The sequence below is a fragment of the Petaurus breviceps genome, unplaced genomic scaffold (genome assembly GCF_028583685.1).
Source record: "Petaurus breviceps papuanus isolate PSGF00001 unplaced genomic scaffold, PetGlider_PUasm1.0 174, whole genome shotgun sequence".
Lineage (NCBI taxonomy): Eukaryota > Metazoa > Chordata > Mammalia > Diprotodontia > Petauridae > Petaurus > Petaurus breviceps.
In genome coordinates, this window is record NW_027185761.1 from 70,753,317 (window position 1) to 70,770,500 (window position 17,184).

General features: G+C 45.0%; 1 protein-coding gene across 1 annotated transcript in view; it reads left to right on the forward strand.

Moving 5' to 3' along the window:
- CDK13 (cyclin dependent kinase 13) overlaps window positions 1-17,184 on the forward strand; it is a 99,635-nt gene that overhangs the window by 28,951 nt on the left and 53,500 nt on the right. Inside the window, exon 6 of the mRNA XM_069084582.1 lies at window positions 15,820-15,849. Within this exon, the coding sequence (XP_068940683.1) occupies window positions 15,820-15,849 (30 nt within the window). The remainder of the gene's footprint in view (window positions 1-15,819; window positions 15,850-17,184) is intronic.

Sequence of the window (17,184 nt, forward strand, 5' to 3'; positions counted from 1 at the left end):
GTAGGAAGAAAATTAAGGTCGTGTGTGTGGTGTTTGGGAAGCAGAAGTAGGGGGCTTTTGGAGATGTCACTCGTTTCATGTGCCAGAGAGGCAGGGATCATGTTTTCGAGCTTTTTTAAGGTTTCAGTCTCCTTTGCAAGGGCTCTGTTCAGACAAGACAAATTTAAATATTGGCTGAATTGAGTTTGAAGGACAAAAAGCCCTTGGAATTTGTCCAGAAGACCACTGTTAACCTTGGAAAGAGCAGTGAAATTGAGTTGGGTTGGAAACCCTATCATGGAGCTTAAGCAAGGAATGGAGGGAGATGGGTGGAGATCCATCTTTTTTGGTAGTAAAAGGAAAAAGAAGCTTTCGTTGACATTGAGCAGGTAACAAGTGAGATACAATGTTCCTTCTAGTCTGAGTACTTCTGTGTGTATGGGAGAAGTCTGGGAAAGACCATGAGTTAGCTAGAGGGAGTAAGGGATGAGGTCACTGGCCATTCTCTTGGAGAAGGAGGAGAAAGTGACAAAGGCCAGGGTAAAGGAGGGAACTCCCACCTAGTATCCTCAGTCTCACCGTAAAGGAGGTCATCAGTATTGGGGCCAGGGGGAAAGTTTCTCACCTGAATCTTCACATTGCAATAAGATGTCCCTGCCGGTTTAGGAACAGGTTGGTGTCTTAAGAGTATTTATAATCATCAGCCATTGGAGGCAGGTGTGAGAAGCCTTGCAAGAAGCCTTAAGAGGTCATGTGGTCCAAACCCCATATTTTATAGATGAGAAAATCGAGGCCCAGAGAGGCCAAGTGGCTTTTATAAGACCCTTTAAGTCTTGGTTAAATCTCAGACTGCCCTTTTTCATACTTAGTATTAAATTACTGTGGGGTTCCCAGGTTAGCCCAGAAAATGTTGTTTCCATGCACACCTTGGTAGGTACTTCAGTGCATTGCTCAGTCTTGCTGTGTGAGCACCCTCCCTCTTTTCACATTGCCCAGTCCTCTGGGGCTGCCTTTTGCCTACAGGCCATTGCTGGTCACATGCTTAAGCTCTCATACCTGCTCCCTATTTTTCCATTGCTCTTTGGATTTGCTTGCAGTTGGATTTTTCTAATGTGACGTTCTATGTGTCCTAGCAATCGATCATCACAAAGAGGCGAGACTTGGCAACTTTGGGGGGTGTTGGGAAGGAGGGATGGCAGTCAGGAAGGACTTGGAAGTTGAAAACATGGCTGACTCAGAAGGTGGTAGAGTGTTGGAAGAGAGGGATGTGGACCTGCAGAGTAGGGAATGAATGCCAGGAGGCACAGCTCAGGGTTGGGCAGAGGGGGCAGGGGGAGCCCAGAGATCACCTGGCTCAGCCCTTCTTACTCTGTAGGTGGGAAGACTTAAGTCCAGTGAGGGGGAGAGAATGGCTGAAGGTTATGCAGGCCTGAACAGTGGAGAGGGGTGGGGGTGGGGGTGACATCTAGCACATGTTTGCAGAGGGAGGGTTAGCGATCAGGAGAGAGCTGAGTGTTGGATTATGGCTTTGGGAGCCAGTGACCTAGCAAAGGTGACCAAGGAAGAGCTATCAGTCAAGTAAGAAAGAACCACAGAGAGAGCAGCTTGTTAAGAAACATTTTTAAAATGATAATGTTAAAAAAATTTTTTAACTGAATTTCTTTTATTTGCTGTATATTTTAATTTTCCCCCCAATTACACTAACATATAGTTAAAACAATTTTTTATAATTTTGAGTTCCAGATTCTGTCCCTTCTCTCCTCCTTGAGATGTAAGCAGTCAGATACAGGTTATAACTGTGTGATCATGTAAAACAATAATAGAGAAGTGTTTACATCTTAATACTTTTGATTCAGTTACAAAAAGTAGTTATTTGATTCCCCTGTGTAGTAGTCTTGAAGAAACTAAATATAAACGGATAATAACATTTGAGCAACTTGTTCTGGGTCCGTTTCTATCTGAACTTCACCAAAACAAACAAAAGATCAGAACCAGATGATTAACAATAATAAGTGACTTTTATGTAGGGCTTCAGAGTTTGGAGAGCACTGGATCTGTGTCACCAAGCTGGAGCCTCATAATAATCCAGTGACATGTAAATACTATGGATATTTCTATCTCCATTTTATGTGCAAGACTGTTCCAACCCAGAGATTAAATATTATCTCAAAGCTAGTAAATAGCAGACAGAAATTTGAACCCAGCTCTTCCTCACTCTAAGGTCAGTGTTTTCTATCCTCCCCCCAGGGCCTCTCTTGGGCAAGAATCCAGACAGCCAGGTCCAGAGTGAGCGGGCAGGAAGGGTGGAGGCTGAGGACTGATCATGGGCTTCAGATGGCCTTGGTCATCTTAGCTCAGGTGAGCTCAGAAGCTCAATGATGAGGTGGAGACATGAGAAGGCAGAAGCCCCGAGTACCTGCTGTTTTCTCCCATTCCATTCTGGGTTCAGTTCCTCATCTATTTGCATTTCCCCTCCAAGGGATCTGCACTGTTTCACTGCTCATCTCATGGCATATCCTAATGGGGGCTGTGCCTGCTTTAAGCACTTGACTTCTCCCCCATGGCTGGTGAAGCTGAGCTTATAATGGGGGTGGAATGGGAGTGTTGCTGTGATGCGCTTGAGCTCTCTGTGTGTGGCATGATGTCCACAGACATTTCTTTGTGAGAGACATTTCTACTCCTTATTGGACTGTGTTTACGGTGACTTCCATGTCACTGGTGAATAGATAGCTTTGGTGCACGTGTATTTTTCTATTTTATGCCCTTCTTTGATAACTGCAGGAGTGGTCATTAAACTCCTGTGATTGTGTTATCATGTAATTGATCCTTTGTCACCTTACCATTTATATGAGAGACATTTTTTTTGGCAGAAAGCTTTTTAAATGTTATATTTTGCTTTCCCGAATGAAATGCTGTTTGGTCCTCCAGACAAATCACAGTAAGATTGTGTATCCCTACCTTTTCCCTCCCAGTTATTTGCTTGAATATATGGTCACCTATAAAGAATTGTGTATGAGAGGCATTCATTCAGATTTCCATCGAGGTGACACATATACAGGCCATTTTCAAGTGTTTTACTGAGGAGAGGAGGCTCTTAGATCAGCAGTTGTTGATCTTCTCATTCCTTCTTGGGGGTAATGCCACTTGTCATCTTTTCCGCCCTTTGGAATTGCCCCCTCCTTGAGATGGATGGAAAAGCCTTCCCTGAGTACTCTGACAGCTGTGTCCTTCTAGGGCCAGCATTCCTTCTGGCAGTTGTTTGCAGGGCTGGGGTGAGCCAGAGTGGGGGCTCGAAGGAGAGGCTGAGGTTACAAGCCTGTGAGACTTGAAGAACGGCAGTGCTGTCGGCAGAAAAAGAGTGATGGTGCTCAGTTTGGGGAAGAGATAATGACCCCCAACTGTGGAGTTTGTGGTGCCTCTAGGACATGGTTTGAAATGTCTAGGACTTCCCTGATGATGAGTGAAGCTCTTGGAGCTGCAGGGCTGATGACGCATGTACATACATTGTCTTGGTCTGTGAGTCATTGGCATAGAGTGATGGTTAAATTTATAGGAAGGTAGGACATTACCCAGGGGCAGAAGAGGAAAAGGGCCTAGGAGGGATGTGCTATAGATGAGGAGCCAGGCCAGCAGAGGAGGAGAAGATTAGGAAAACCCAAGAGGAAAGGTGTCAGATTCTACAGAGAGCTGAGAAAAGACCATCAGATTTGGCAATAAAGAGGCTATTATTAGGGGAGATCATGATGGATGGAGCTCTGGGCCTGACATCAGGACGTTGAGTTCAGATGTGACCTCAGACACTTAGTCGCTGTGTGACTCTGGGCAAGTCCCTGAACCTCTGTTGGCCTCAGTTTTCTCATCTGTTAGATGGGGGTCATAGCCTACCTGGCAGAGCCATGAGGGTCAATTGAGGTGATATTCTTTTTTTTTTTTTGGAGGGCAGTTGGGGTTAAGTGACTTGCCCAAGGTCACACAGCTATTTTTTGTGTTCAGTGTCTGAGGCCGGATCCAAACCCAGGTCCTCCTGACTCCAGGGCTGGTGCTCTATTCACTGCGCCACCTTGCCGCCCCCGTCAAATGAGGTGATATTCTAAAGTGCTGTCAGCACAGTGCCTGGCGCACAGTCGATACTGTGTGAATGTTTGTTCCTTCCCTTTCCTCCCTGTTAACAACACTGGAGACTGATGGGGTTGGAAAGGTTGAGGTCTTCTTACCATATCACAAGGAAGGTGACGGCAGGCACTGCGAGCTGATTTCTTGTCGCCTTTTGGCAGGTGATAAAAGCAGTCTCTGCCAACTCTTGTATTTACCTCCTTGACAAGCACGGGGCCATCCTGCCGTTCATTGAACCTTGGCTCCTGTCTGGCCCATGTGGATGTGTGCTCACATTCTCAGCAGTCTGCCAGCAGATAAGGGCCTGAAAATGAGAGTCATTCACCGCAGCTCTTCTCTTTGCTCTGTCCTTCCCATGGAAGTTGGTGGCATGGGAGGGAACGTCATTTTGTACTTACTTACTGAGCCCCTGGTTGATCTCCAGCTTCCTAGGGATGTATCTCTGTGCCCTGTCTCTTGTGGTTGACCTTTGGGCGGCAGACGTGGCCCATCATCGGGATCAAGCTGGAAGCCCTTCCATCTTGGAAAGCTGCCAGAGCTCAGCCTTTGGCAGCTCATGGTTAGTAAGGATCTCATAGGGGTGACTGGAATGCAAGGCAGAGGGTGCTGACTAGAGCTAGGGATCGCTCATGGAGGAACCCAGCAATGGCAGGAGCCAGGAGAGGGCCAAGGTTGGTCTTGGGAAGAATTTTGAAACTTCCCCTTTGTGTTTCCATCTGCTGCTTACCTAGTTAGTACCTCAGGCTCCCAGGAGGCTTGAGCCCTTAGGTTATTCCCAGCCATCCATGGCTGTGACTCAAGCACATTGGCGGTATCTTCATCCTCTGCCCCGACCTCCAAATGCTGTAAGCCCTCCCCACTGCAATGCCCCCTTCTGCTAGGCAGCTGCTTTCATCCTCACAGCTTGATTGAATTAGTTCACATTAAGCTTCCCAGGGGTATCTGAAATTTGAAAAAGATACTTACTTCAAACTAATTTTACCTGATAAAATTTCAAATACTGTTCTTTTTAAAAGCCTGGGGCAGAAATGTCAGAGTAGTACAGAGAGATTTTGTGGGAAGGAAACTTGTAGGTGTTCCTGCCGGGGCTAGAAGTCGCCTCCACAGGATCCTTAAGTTTTCTGGCTGAGTGACCCTGGACAAGTTACTTAACCTTTGCCTCAGTTTCTTCCTTTGTAAAGTGCTTAGCACAGTAATGAACAAATAACAGGTGCTTAACAAATGCTTCTTTCCTTCCTTCCAGCACCTGGAAGTGGAAGATGGAAGACAGGTTTGATGATAGTCCTTTATAAACTTAGGGACAGCCCCTAGTCTTCCATATCTTCATATAGCATAAATATTCATCCAGAAATAATTTTGTTAAATTAGTCAGCATGTATTAAGAGCCTTCTGCAAGAATAAACCATACTTTGCCATTTTTTCTGAGGGGGTGTATTTTATTTTATGTCTGAGACTAAAAATTGAGGAGGGGGTGGTATTGGGAGTGTTGATCAGGTAGCCTTTGACCCTGTCTTCTCTAGTACCATATCTTAGCCTTTAGGCATAGGGATAAGGGCTTTGTGAGTTCAAAGGTTGTAGGTTCAAAAGGTTTACATCAAAAGTCTGCCCTTGACTAGTAACCAGAAAATTCTTTTGAAAGATTATTCAGCGTAGTTCAAGTGGAAATGAGTAAGGGATGGGATCTGTTTTCCCTTTATCTGCTGTCCTAGTGGGAGTGGTATGCAGCAGACCCCTTGGAGAGAAGCCAAACTGTAGGAAAGCCTGGTTAGCAGCCCTTCTCGGCCTCACGGTCCAACTTGGGTGGGGGCCGTGCTGGGCCTGAAGGCCACTGGCAGTGGATTCCAGTGGCTGTGACCCACTTCACTCTGGTGCTGAAGGGTTTTGTTACCCCTCTGAAGGATAGAAAAGTTCTAACAGTACACTCACTACTTTAGCTTCCTTTTCTTGCTGTCTTATCTCCCAGAACTGCCTGGTGGGCCTTCTGGAAACTTTAGCCGAGACTCTCTTCTCTCTGGGAGAGGGCTGCCTGTCTAACACACATTCACAGGTCGAGATTAGCAAAATCTGGTAGTTTACTAAGGAGTGAGAATTCTGTATTCTATTTCAAATATAAAAGAACAAGGGCCTGTCTCAGAATAATGAAGCTTCCTTAAATCATAGAATATGGAATTTGGGTGGGAATTCAGAGAGCACATTGACTCATTCAGATGAAGAAACAGAAAGGTCACAGACATATCTGATATCACTCTCTGTATTCCATGATTGCTCCCAGCTTCCAAAGGCAGACTCCCTTGGAAGATGGAACTCTGGGCCTCCAGACGTCGGGACTGATGTATTTCCTCTTGCAAACCACAGTTCAGTCTATTAGTAAACATTAATTAAGTGCCCACGCTGTGCCAGGCGCTGTGCTAAGCAAGGAGGATACAAAAAGAGAAAAAGGGCAGTTCCTACCCTCAAGGAACTTAGAATCTAATGGCTGAGATAGCATCCAGACAAGTATGTACAAAGCAAGTTAGATATAGGAAAAATGGGAATGATCCAAAGAGGGAAAGCTCTCCAGAATAAAGAGGGATTGGAGAAGCCTTAGAGAAGCTGGGATTTTTGTTGTTTTTCAGTCGTTTTCAATCACATCTGGCCCCATTTGGAGTTTTGTTGGCAAAGAGACTAGAGTGGTTGGCCATTTCCTTCCCCAGCTCATTTTATAGAGAAGGAAACTGAGGCAGACAGTGTTAAATGACTTGCCTAGGGTCACAGTGTAAGAGTATGAGGCCAGATTTGAACTCAGTCAGATGAGTTTTTCTGACTCTAGGATGGGCACTCTTTGAACTATGGCAGCATCTGGCTGCTGTAAACGGGGATTTTAGTTGTGACTTAAAGGAAGCCAAAGAGGTCTGTAATCTGAACAGAGGAGGGAGTGTTCTAGGCATGGGAATGTTCAGAGCTAAGAGATGAAGGGTCTTGTTTGTGGAACAGCAAGGAGGCCAGTGTCACTGTATGGGAGAGGATGTGTTGCTGGAGCATGGTGGAAGAAGACTAGAAAAAGAAGAGAGCCAGGCTCTGAAGGGATTTGAATGTCAAACAGGAGCATTTTGCATTTGCCCCTGAAGTTTATTGAGTGGGGTGGGCTGGGGTGTGACAGCCTTGTGTTTTAGGAAAGTCACTTTGGTGGCTAAATGGAGGACATGGGGTGCTGCACGGGTGAAATGGACAGGTTTGGGCTGTGACCAGGATGAAAGAGGATAGGGTTGCCCTCTGCTGAAGGGAGGAGGAGGAGGAGAGAAGGGTTAGGGGGAAAAGACAGAGAACTTGAGTTAGCCTTTGTTTAAAAAGTTATTTTTTTAAAAAGATGCTGAAGATTTAGTTATATGAAACTGAAGGGATTTGAGATAGACAACATTCATTAAAAAAAGATTCTAATCAAGCCTTATTGGGAGAAGTTGTTGGTTTCTGTTTAAGGTGGGACTTGTGTGTGAGACTAGTGGAGGCTCTGGAGCCTGAAAGCCAGCAGGCCAAATTCAGGCTTGTATCCCAAGGGAAAGGTGGTGAGGAGCCCAGTAAAACAGAGATAACATAAAGGGGAAAGAGGGGCAGAGTTCCAGGCCCTGCTTTGGACAATTCACTGGCCTTTGCTGAGGATGCTTTTGGTTCTTGGCCAGTTTCTTAGAATAGGAAAGATTTCTGTTTCCTTAAATTCACCCATGTCACTCCCCATGCTCTCTTCTTTGGGCTCTTCTATTGTGAGAGCCAAGCTTTTGCAAAACTAGCTACACTTCTCCCTTTATGTCCTCACTTTTTAACCCTTAGGAATTTGATTTCTTTCCCCACTAACTGAATCTGCTCTCTCCAAGGTTACTTAAAAATTTTTTTAAAAAAATATTCTTATTTTATTTTATTGCTTTTTGTAGGGTCCCCCTCCAAAGGGCAGGGCAATTGCGGTTGAGTGACTTGCCTAAGGTCACACGGCTAGTTTTGTGTCAAGTATCTGAGGCTGGATTTGAACCCAGGTCCTCCTGACTCCAGGGCTGGTGCTCTATTTACTGCGCCACATAGCCACCCCTTTTTAACATTTTTTAAATTATTGCTCCAGTTAGCTGCCAAATTGATTTTCCTAAAATGCAAATCTGATTCTGTCATTAATCTGCCCTCCTTCTCCCCCCCCCCCAAAAAACAAAACAGAAATAAAATCCAATGGATCTTTGTCACCTCTGGGATCAAATACAAAATCCTCTGCTTGGCATTCAAAGCCCTTTATAACCTGGCCCTCTCCTACATTTCCAATCTTCTTACTCCCTGGATGTGTATACTCTTTGATCCAGGGACCCTATGCTCCTAGTTTTTCCTCAAATAAGAAACTTCATCTTTTGACTGGGCATTTTCTCTGGCTGTACCCATGCCTGGAATGCTCTCCTTCTTCATCTTTCCCTTAACTTCTCTGGTTTCTTTCAAATCCCAAATAAAATCCTGACTATTGACAGGAAGCTTTCCTCAACCCCTCTTTTAAAAAATTTTTTTTTTTATAAGCAATTGGGGTTAAGTAACTTGCTCAAGGTTACATGGCCAGTTATTTCTGGGTGTGGTGCTTAGTATCAGAGCCTGGATTTGATCCCAGGTCATCCTGACTCTGGGGCCGGTGCTCTTACTCACTGCACCACCTGGCCACCCCCCCCCCTTTTTTTTTTTTTCTTTTTTCAAATGCTTTATTAACTTCTGATTTATATCATTCATTTCCACCAGATTTTGAGTTACAAATTTTCTCCCCATTTTTCTCCTACCCACCTCCCCAAAACAGAAGTCCCACAGGACATCCCCTCCTCCAATCTGCTCTCTCCCATATTTTCTTCCATACCCCTTTCGACTTTTCCAGTGGAACATGGTGGATCTCTATGCCCCAGTGCTTGTATATCTTATTTCCCAATTACATGTAAAATAGTATTAATAATAGTGTGTATATATCTATATCTGTATCTATATCTATATTTAAACATTTGATTTTAAAACTGAATTCTAGATTCATTCCCTTCCTCCTTTGTCACCTACCCTTACTGGGAAGATAAGCAGTTCAGTATAGGTTGTACGTGTGTGGCTAATGCAAAACATTACCATAGTGGATATATTGTAAAAGACTGACTGTATTTCCCTCCCTCCTATCCCACCTCCCACTTGTTCTATTCTCTACTTTGATCCCATCCCACCTTTTGGGTGCTTCCAACTTCCCTCCCCCCCAGCCTGCCTGCCTTCCCTCTCATCCCCTTCCCCCCTACTCTCCTGTAGGGTGAGATACCCTATTTAGTGTGTATTTCATCCCCTCCCCAAGCCAAATTCAATGGGAATAAGGTGGAACCATTCCCTTTTGCCTTCCTATTCTTCCCCTCCATTGTAACCATTTCCCCTTGCCTCTTCTGTATGAGATAGTTTACCCCATTCTGTCTCTCCCCATCTCCTCTCATAATATTCCTCTCTCGCCTCTTAATTTCACCTTTTAAGTACCATCCCTTCCTGTTAAATTGGTCCTGTGCCCTCTATCTATATATACCTGTAAACATATATACACACATTCACATATGTATTCATATGCCCATATACCCTCATATGCAGACATATATATTTCTATTCCCTTCAACTATTTTTATACTGAGGAAAGTTTCATCAATTACAATGATTGTTTTTCCATGTAGGAATGTTAATAGTTCAACTTTGATAAGTTCCTTCTGATTTCTTTTCCCTGTTTACCTTCTCAAGCTTCTTGTATCTGAATGTCAGGTTTTTCTATTTAACTCTGTTTTTTTCATCAAGAATGCTTGAAAGTCCTCTATTCCACTGAATGACCATATTTTCCCCTGAAACAGGATACTCAGTTTTGCTGGGTAGGTGATTCTTGGTTTTAATCCCAGCTCCTTTGACCTCTGGAATATCATATTCCAAGCTCTTTGATCCTTCATTGTAGAAGCTGCCAGACCCTGGGTTATCCTGATTGTGTTTCCACAATATTCAAATTGTTTCTTCCTGGCTGCTTGTAATATTCTCTCCTTTATCTGGGAATTCCAGAACCTGGCTATAACATTCCTAGGAGTTTTCTTTTTGGGATCTTTTTCAGGAGGTGATCGGTAGATTCTTTCAACCTCTATTTTGCCCTCTGGTTCTAAAACATCAGGGCAGTTTTCTTTGAGAACTTCCTGGAGGATGATTTCTAGGTTCTTACTTTGATCATGGCTTTCAGGTAGTCCAATAATTTTTAAATTATCTCTCCTGGGTCTATTTTCCAGGTCAGTGGTTTTTCCCATGAGATATTTCACATTGACTTCTATTCTTTCATTTGTTTGGCTCTAAGAGCATCTTGATTTCTCCTTAAGTCATTAGCTTCCATTTGCTCCAGTCTAATTCTGAAGCAATGATTCTCCTCATTGAGCTTTTGAGATTCTTTTTCCATCTGGCAAATTTGGCTTTTTAAGGCATTCTTCTCCTAATTGCCTTTTTGAGCCTACTTTGCTATTTGAGTTAGTCTATTTTTTAAGGTGTTATTTTCCTCAGTCAGACTGTTGACTCTCATTTCATAATTTTCTTGCATTGTTCTCATTTCTCTTCCCAATTTTTCCTCCACTTCTCTTATCTGCTTCTTAAGGTCCTCTATGGCCTGTAACCAGCTCATATTTTTCTTTGAAGCTTTTGGTGCAGGAGTTCTGACTTCACTGTCTTCCTCCTGTTCCATGCTTTGCTCCTTTTTGTCCCCAAAATAGGAGGGTAATGTTGGAATCTTCTGTCTGCTTTGTTTCCTTTGCCTGCTCATTTTGCCACTCAATTACTTGACTTTTGGGCTTTTTGCCACAGTAGGACTCTGCCACCAGACAGGAGAGCTTTCGTCCCAAACCAGCTTTCTCAGCTGCTGGAGGTATTAGTTGGGTGCCCTCTCTGAGTTCTCCATACGCTCTGGCAAGCTGGATGCACACCCCAGAACCTCCACCCTAGACTGCAATCCAGATCCAAGCAGGTTAAAGCAAGAGTGATTACCCCTCAGACTGGTCGCTTGGAACCCCTACAGTCTGCAGGCCAGGAGCTGAAGCTGCCACATGGTGCTGGCTGGGTGTGCCAGGCGGCTCAGTGGCCTCTCGCCCTGGGGGCAAAAGGTGAGGCTCTTCCACTTACTGGGTCCCAAAGTCTAGACTGCACTGACTTCTCACTTTGTCCTTCGCATCTGTGTGTTGATAGTTCTGGAAATGGCCACAGCTGCTGCTGATCTGGAGTCCCTCTGGCTGGTGGCTGGTCAGGCCCGCCCTGGGGTTAAAGCCTTAGCGTGGGGCTGGGCTCGGCTCCCAGAGCACTGTGCTGGCTGATTCCTGCCGTCCTGCTGGGCTGTCCTCAGCGGGAGGTTAGCTTCTCTGTGTCATTTTGTGGGTTCTGCAGCTCCAAAGTTTGTTCAGAGTCCCCTTTTTAACATGGATTGGGGAAGGTGGAAGCAGGAGTCAGGGAAGGTCGTTCTTCTATTCTGCCATCTTTACTCCGCCCCCTCAACTCCTCTTAATTCCAGAGCCCTCCCTCTGTTAAATATCTCCTATAAATATTCTCTAGTGCTTGCTTTGTTTATATTTGCATTTTGTCTCTCCCATTAGAGTGTAAGCCCCTTGAGGGCAGGGTCTGTCTTTTGCCTGTTTTTGTATGCCCAGCACTTAGCACAGTGCCTGGTGCATAATTCAGACTTGGCATATAATAGGTGTTTAGTAAATGTTTATTTGAGTGACTTCATTTCTGGGTGTATCCTTCCTTGTGACAGAAATTAGGAAAAGAGAAAATAGTTTAGTAAAAACCAGCCAACACCCATAGCATGTGACAGTCTGTGCAGTATTTGACACCTGTTTGCTCATCCTCTCTGGTCCTGTTCTGGGCATTCTCATTACAGTGTGCACTCTTCTTTTGCTTGCTGTTGGTTGCATACCTGTATTGATCTTTGAATGAGTAAATCCATGATTCTTGTCTGATTTTTCTTTAGTACTGCAGCTCTTAGCAGTGGCCACTATTTCCTTCTCGGTACTTGGCGTCATCGCCTTCCTTGGCATTCTTCTCTGTCTGACCGTTACTTTTCAGTCTCATCTTCCCACCCATGTGTGGTGGTGTCCCCAGACTCTCTGCTTTCTCTCTTGGTGGTCTTGTCAATCCCCATAAGTTTACCACTTAACTCTATATGAATGATTCCCTTAATTACATGTTTAGCCCTTATCTCCTTCCACTACGTAATTGCCAAATGACCAGTTGTAAATTCACTGTCCAAAATGAATCTGATTATCCTGCCCCCAGCCTTGCCCCTTCTTTCACTTCCCGATTTTTGTCCAGTGCCCCACAGTGCTTCTAGCCCCTCTGGTTTGTAAATAATCACAGCATTTTAGAATCGTAAATCTCAGTGGCCATCCAGCCTGACCCACATCCAGAAGGAGATCCTGCTGTAACGTACTTCACAAGCGGCAGCCCTCCACAGAGGACTTTTTGCTTTGGGGCAGTTCTCATTATTAGGATGCTCTTCTGCACGTTGAGCTTCAGTGGCTCTCGGTTCTGCCTCTTGGGTCTGAACAGAACAAATCAAATCTCTCTTCCATGTGGTAGCTTTTCTGCTGCTCGTCAGCAGCCTCAGCTCTTTTAGCCTGGCTTTGTGATGTGGATTCAGGTCTCTCTCCCTATCATGGCTGTCCTTAGCAAGGTCCTCCTTAAACTATGACTCTCAGAAATGAACGCATTGTTCCCAACGTCATCTGACCAGGGCACAGCGGAGCAGAACTTTCCTCTGTGGGAGTTGTGACCCCTTTGATGTCGTCTTTGGTGTTCCCTGGCTCTCACAAGAAAGGTTAGTCTGGCAAGTTGGCTTTTTGTAAACATTGCTTCCTTGGCCAGAGATTGAGAATTTTTCCAGAAATCCAAGTCATGACCATTGGCCTACAATTTGCAGACAGACGATGGAATGACCTTTAACTTCTGCAGACCCGAGGTGCCCCCTGTGTCTTCTGTGGCTCCACAGGCAGCACTGACAGTGCCCAAATTGTCATCACCTAAGGTTGTAGTTAATCTGGGTACGATCACTTGAGCTCATTACGGGCACTTCCGCTGCTCTTGTCAAGAGTTTTGTTCTGCCATTTGCAGAAAAAGAGGAGCAAAGAAGAATCACCAGCATTACAGCCCCCTTTCCCTTTTGTGCTCTTCCGAATAACTAAGCATCCAACCCAACAGAATCTGCTTTCTGTCTCCCTCTGAAGTGTGGCTCTCCTGCTCCTGCTTTCATAAGATGATGTCATGCACCTAAATTCTTAGGGTGTTTACCTCTGCCTCTCCCATGTGTCTCATTAGCGCATTTCATTCTCTTTAGACAGCTGCCATGCCATCTCTCCTTCATCTCAACATCTTCCTCACTTAGCCGTCTCCCTTTATTTCTGCCATCCAGTCTGTTGCCGAGTCCTATTGATTTCACTTGCACCATAGGTCTGCCATCTCTCCCCTTTTTTCACTCAGACAGTCACCTCTGGGTAGAGGCCCTCTTCACTTGTTGCCCACACTGTCGCAATAAGCATCTCTATCCTACATACCTGCCAAATAGTCTTGCGAAGGCACAGGTGAGACTGGAGGATTGCCAGCCCTCCCTGCTTGAGGAGCTTCTCTGTTGGCCCCGCCCTTGGAGCTGCCTGGCTTCAGCTTACACTTGTAACCTCATTGTGCGTCTCTTCTCACGTGCCCTGTGGTCTAGCCCACCTCGGTGACATCCTTTTTCCTGCTTGATGTTGTCTCTGCCTCCAGCCCTTTCCATACTCTCTTCTCAGTGCCTGGGATCGTCCTCTCCCCTTGAGGCTTGGCTCCAGGCACCATTTTCTTGGTGAGGGCAATCTTCATTCTTGTGTGTCTCCTAGTTCCTGTTCTGCCTCCATCCCCTTCTTCCCCCAGTTTTACTAATATGTATGGATGCTGTATCATCCTAGTAGAGTGTGAGCATCTTAGGGCAAACACGGCTTTATTGGTGCATTTCAGATCCCTCTGTCTTGCCTTCTAGTAAACATTGGATTGAATACACAGCACTGAAGCCCCCTCTGCGTCTGGCAGCTTTCGGCTGTTCTGACTGCTCCTACCATTTTTCCCGTAATAAAATTGCTTCTAGTTGCTTCAGTGCTTGGTACATAGTGCTCAGTACTTGTGAGATTTAACCCAGTGAAGACACAGGAATAAAACCGTGCATCAAAATGACAGATTCTGTTGAATGGACAAGATAAAAACCATGGGGGGGATGTGAGAGAATACGTGTTTATTAAAGCCCTTTATGTGCTAGGTTCTGTGCTGAGTGCTTTACAAGTATTATCTCATCTGACCCTCATACCAACCCTGGGGGTGGGGGGTAGGTGCAGTTATCCCCATTTTACGGTTGAGAAAACTGAGGCAATCACAAGTTAAGTGACTTACCCAGGGTCACATAGCTACTAAGTGTCTGAGATCAAATTTGAACTCAAGAGTTTCTGACTCCAGGTCCAGTGCTCATAAAACACTGACCAAAAAATTGTGTTCAGGACCAGCTTTACCCACAGGAAAGAATGAAATGTTCCCATTACAGAGTTTGAGGATTGGAAGGACTAGACCACCTTATCCTTCAGGGGTGTTTCCTTAGCCAGCGGCCTTCAGTGTCTTCTTGAAGGCCTCTTGCTGTTGAGGCTGCCCAAATTGTCTTCCGTTGGCTTGTCCTCCATCAAACTTAAGAGGCCTCTTTGTGCCTCGTACCCAGTGTTTCTTATTCTGTTGTTTGGGCTCAGAAGAGCAGAGCTGATCACTTCCCTCCTGATGCCTGTTCAGATACTTGAAGATGGTATGCCTGTTCCCAAAAAGTCTCCTACTCCGCAGGCCAAGGGGCTCTGCTTCCTTCACCAGTTCTTTCCATGGCATGATCCCCAGTCCCGTCACCATTCATTGGCCCTTTTCTGTGTGCTCTCCTGCCTGTCACTGTCCTTCCTAGAAAGGGGTGCCCACTCCTCCAGTGTGGTCTGATCAGGGCCGCACATAGCCAGATTGCCATGGACCTGGTCTGGGACACGCCCTTAGTGTAGGCTGGGGTCACATCAGCTTATTGCCTGTCATGTCATACCGTTGGCTCATATTGAATTTGTGGTATATTAAAACCTGCAGATCTTTTTCAAATTGCTTCCCAGCCAGGGTTTCCCTACTTGGTGTAATAGATTAAATTGACCCCTACCAAATTTCATCTTATTAGAGTCAGCTTAACATTTTAGCCTTTTAAGATCTTTTTCAGTCCAACCTCTATCATGTAACATTGTAGCTCTCCCAGCTTTGTGTCATCTGCAAGTTTGATCAGGGTGCCATCCATGCCTTTATCTGAGTTATTGATAAAGTTGTTAAGCAGCCCAGGGCCCAACACACCTCCCTGGGGCCCTCCCCTCAAGACCTCCTTCCAAATTGACCTGGAACCATTAAGTAGTCTTTGCTTCTAGCCATTCAGTGAATTTTGACTCCACCCAACTGTATGATTGTCTAGCCCACATCTCTCCATCTTTTCCACAAGAATAGCATGAGAGACCTTGTCAAATGCATTGGTAAAATCTAGGTAAATTATATATCTGCATCATTCCCCTGATCCACCAGTCTAGTAACACTGTTTAAGAAGGAAATAAGGTTAGTGTTGCATGACCTATCCTTGATGAAGCCATGCTGGCTCTTTGTGACCACTGCTTCTTCCTCTTCCTCCTTCTTGCTTTGCAGGGCTCCCTGCTTCAAGGAACCAGCACTCAGGCAAGTACAATTTATATTCTAGTTCAGCTTTGTTAGACACGAGATAGGCTGGGACATTGCTTGAGGTAGAGACCATTAGAACGTTCTTTGTGTTAATCACGATGATATTGAAAGCGTTGATGATGTCTTTTGTATTCTTGCCCTCTACCATAGTTAGAACCTACTTAGAACTGTCCAGAGTTAGGGGAAGGGACTGGGAAGACTGGTTTGACAAACTTTAATTGTGACAGTAAATTGAGGGGTGGGGGGTTGTGGCTTTGGGGAGGAGGAAGGGTATTCAAGTGTGTAGGGGATAAGCTGCTCCTAGCAGCCCAGTGTGCCCAGCGCTTATGATCTCAAAGGGGCAATAAGTTGGCCAAAGAGAATCCCAGAATCCCAGTTCTAGTTAAAGGTCTTAAAGCTATAAGCTATGCATATTTTTATTTAAACATAGGTAGACATACACAAACACGTTCACTCCTTAACATTAACCTCATTTCCTTTTTTGACAGGGTCACTATTACTAGTTGGTTAGAGGAGAGGAAGGATATATACATAGTATATCTGAACTTCATCTGGATAAAGTCTCTCATGATATCCTTGGATGGTGTCCTAATAGGGAGAAATGTTTGCTGGATACCAGCTGGATACTAGGTGGATTTGAAACTGGTTGGATGACTCTTTTCTTAGAGTATTGATTTAATGGATTGCTTTTAACATGGAATGGAGGTGGGGGAGGAGGTCTCAAGTGGTGTGCTATATGCCCCACTCTTTGGTCCCTTAATGTTAAATATTTTTATCAGGGACATTGATGACTTATTTGTCAAATTCGTGGCTGACATAATTCATTGGATTAGAGAATCGAGTTGTAATAAACATCTTGACATGTTGGAATGTTGTACCAAGTTAAGCAAGAATTTAAATAAGGTTAAAAGTGAACTCCCAAACTTTGGCTCCATGGGCAGAGAACAGCTCACATTAAGAGGACGACATGCTTTAGTTACCTGCAAACATTACTGAATGCATTGTGACTGTCACCAGACGCTGCTGTTCTTCACTCAGGCTGTATTCATGGGAGCTTGCTGCCCTTCCTACATTGAGGGGAATGGCCATCTGTGAGTGACCAGGGCTGTGGCACCCTCCATTTTAAGTGCCCTGTTTTAGAGGAGAATTGACCAGGTTAATAAACCAAATGAAGGTGAAAAGATCATGAAACACTGTCGTTGAAGGACTAGTTGAAGTAATCGGGGATATTCAGACTGGCAGCCAGAAGGTGCAGTGGAACCGTGACGCCTCCAGGCTGTGGAGGGGCTGTTCTGTGGAAGAAGGCGCTAGACCCAGTCATTCTGATGCGGC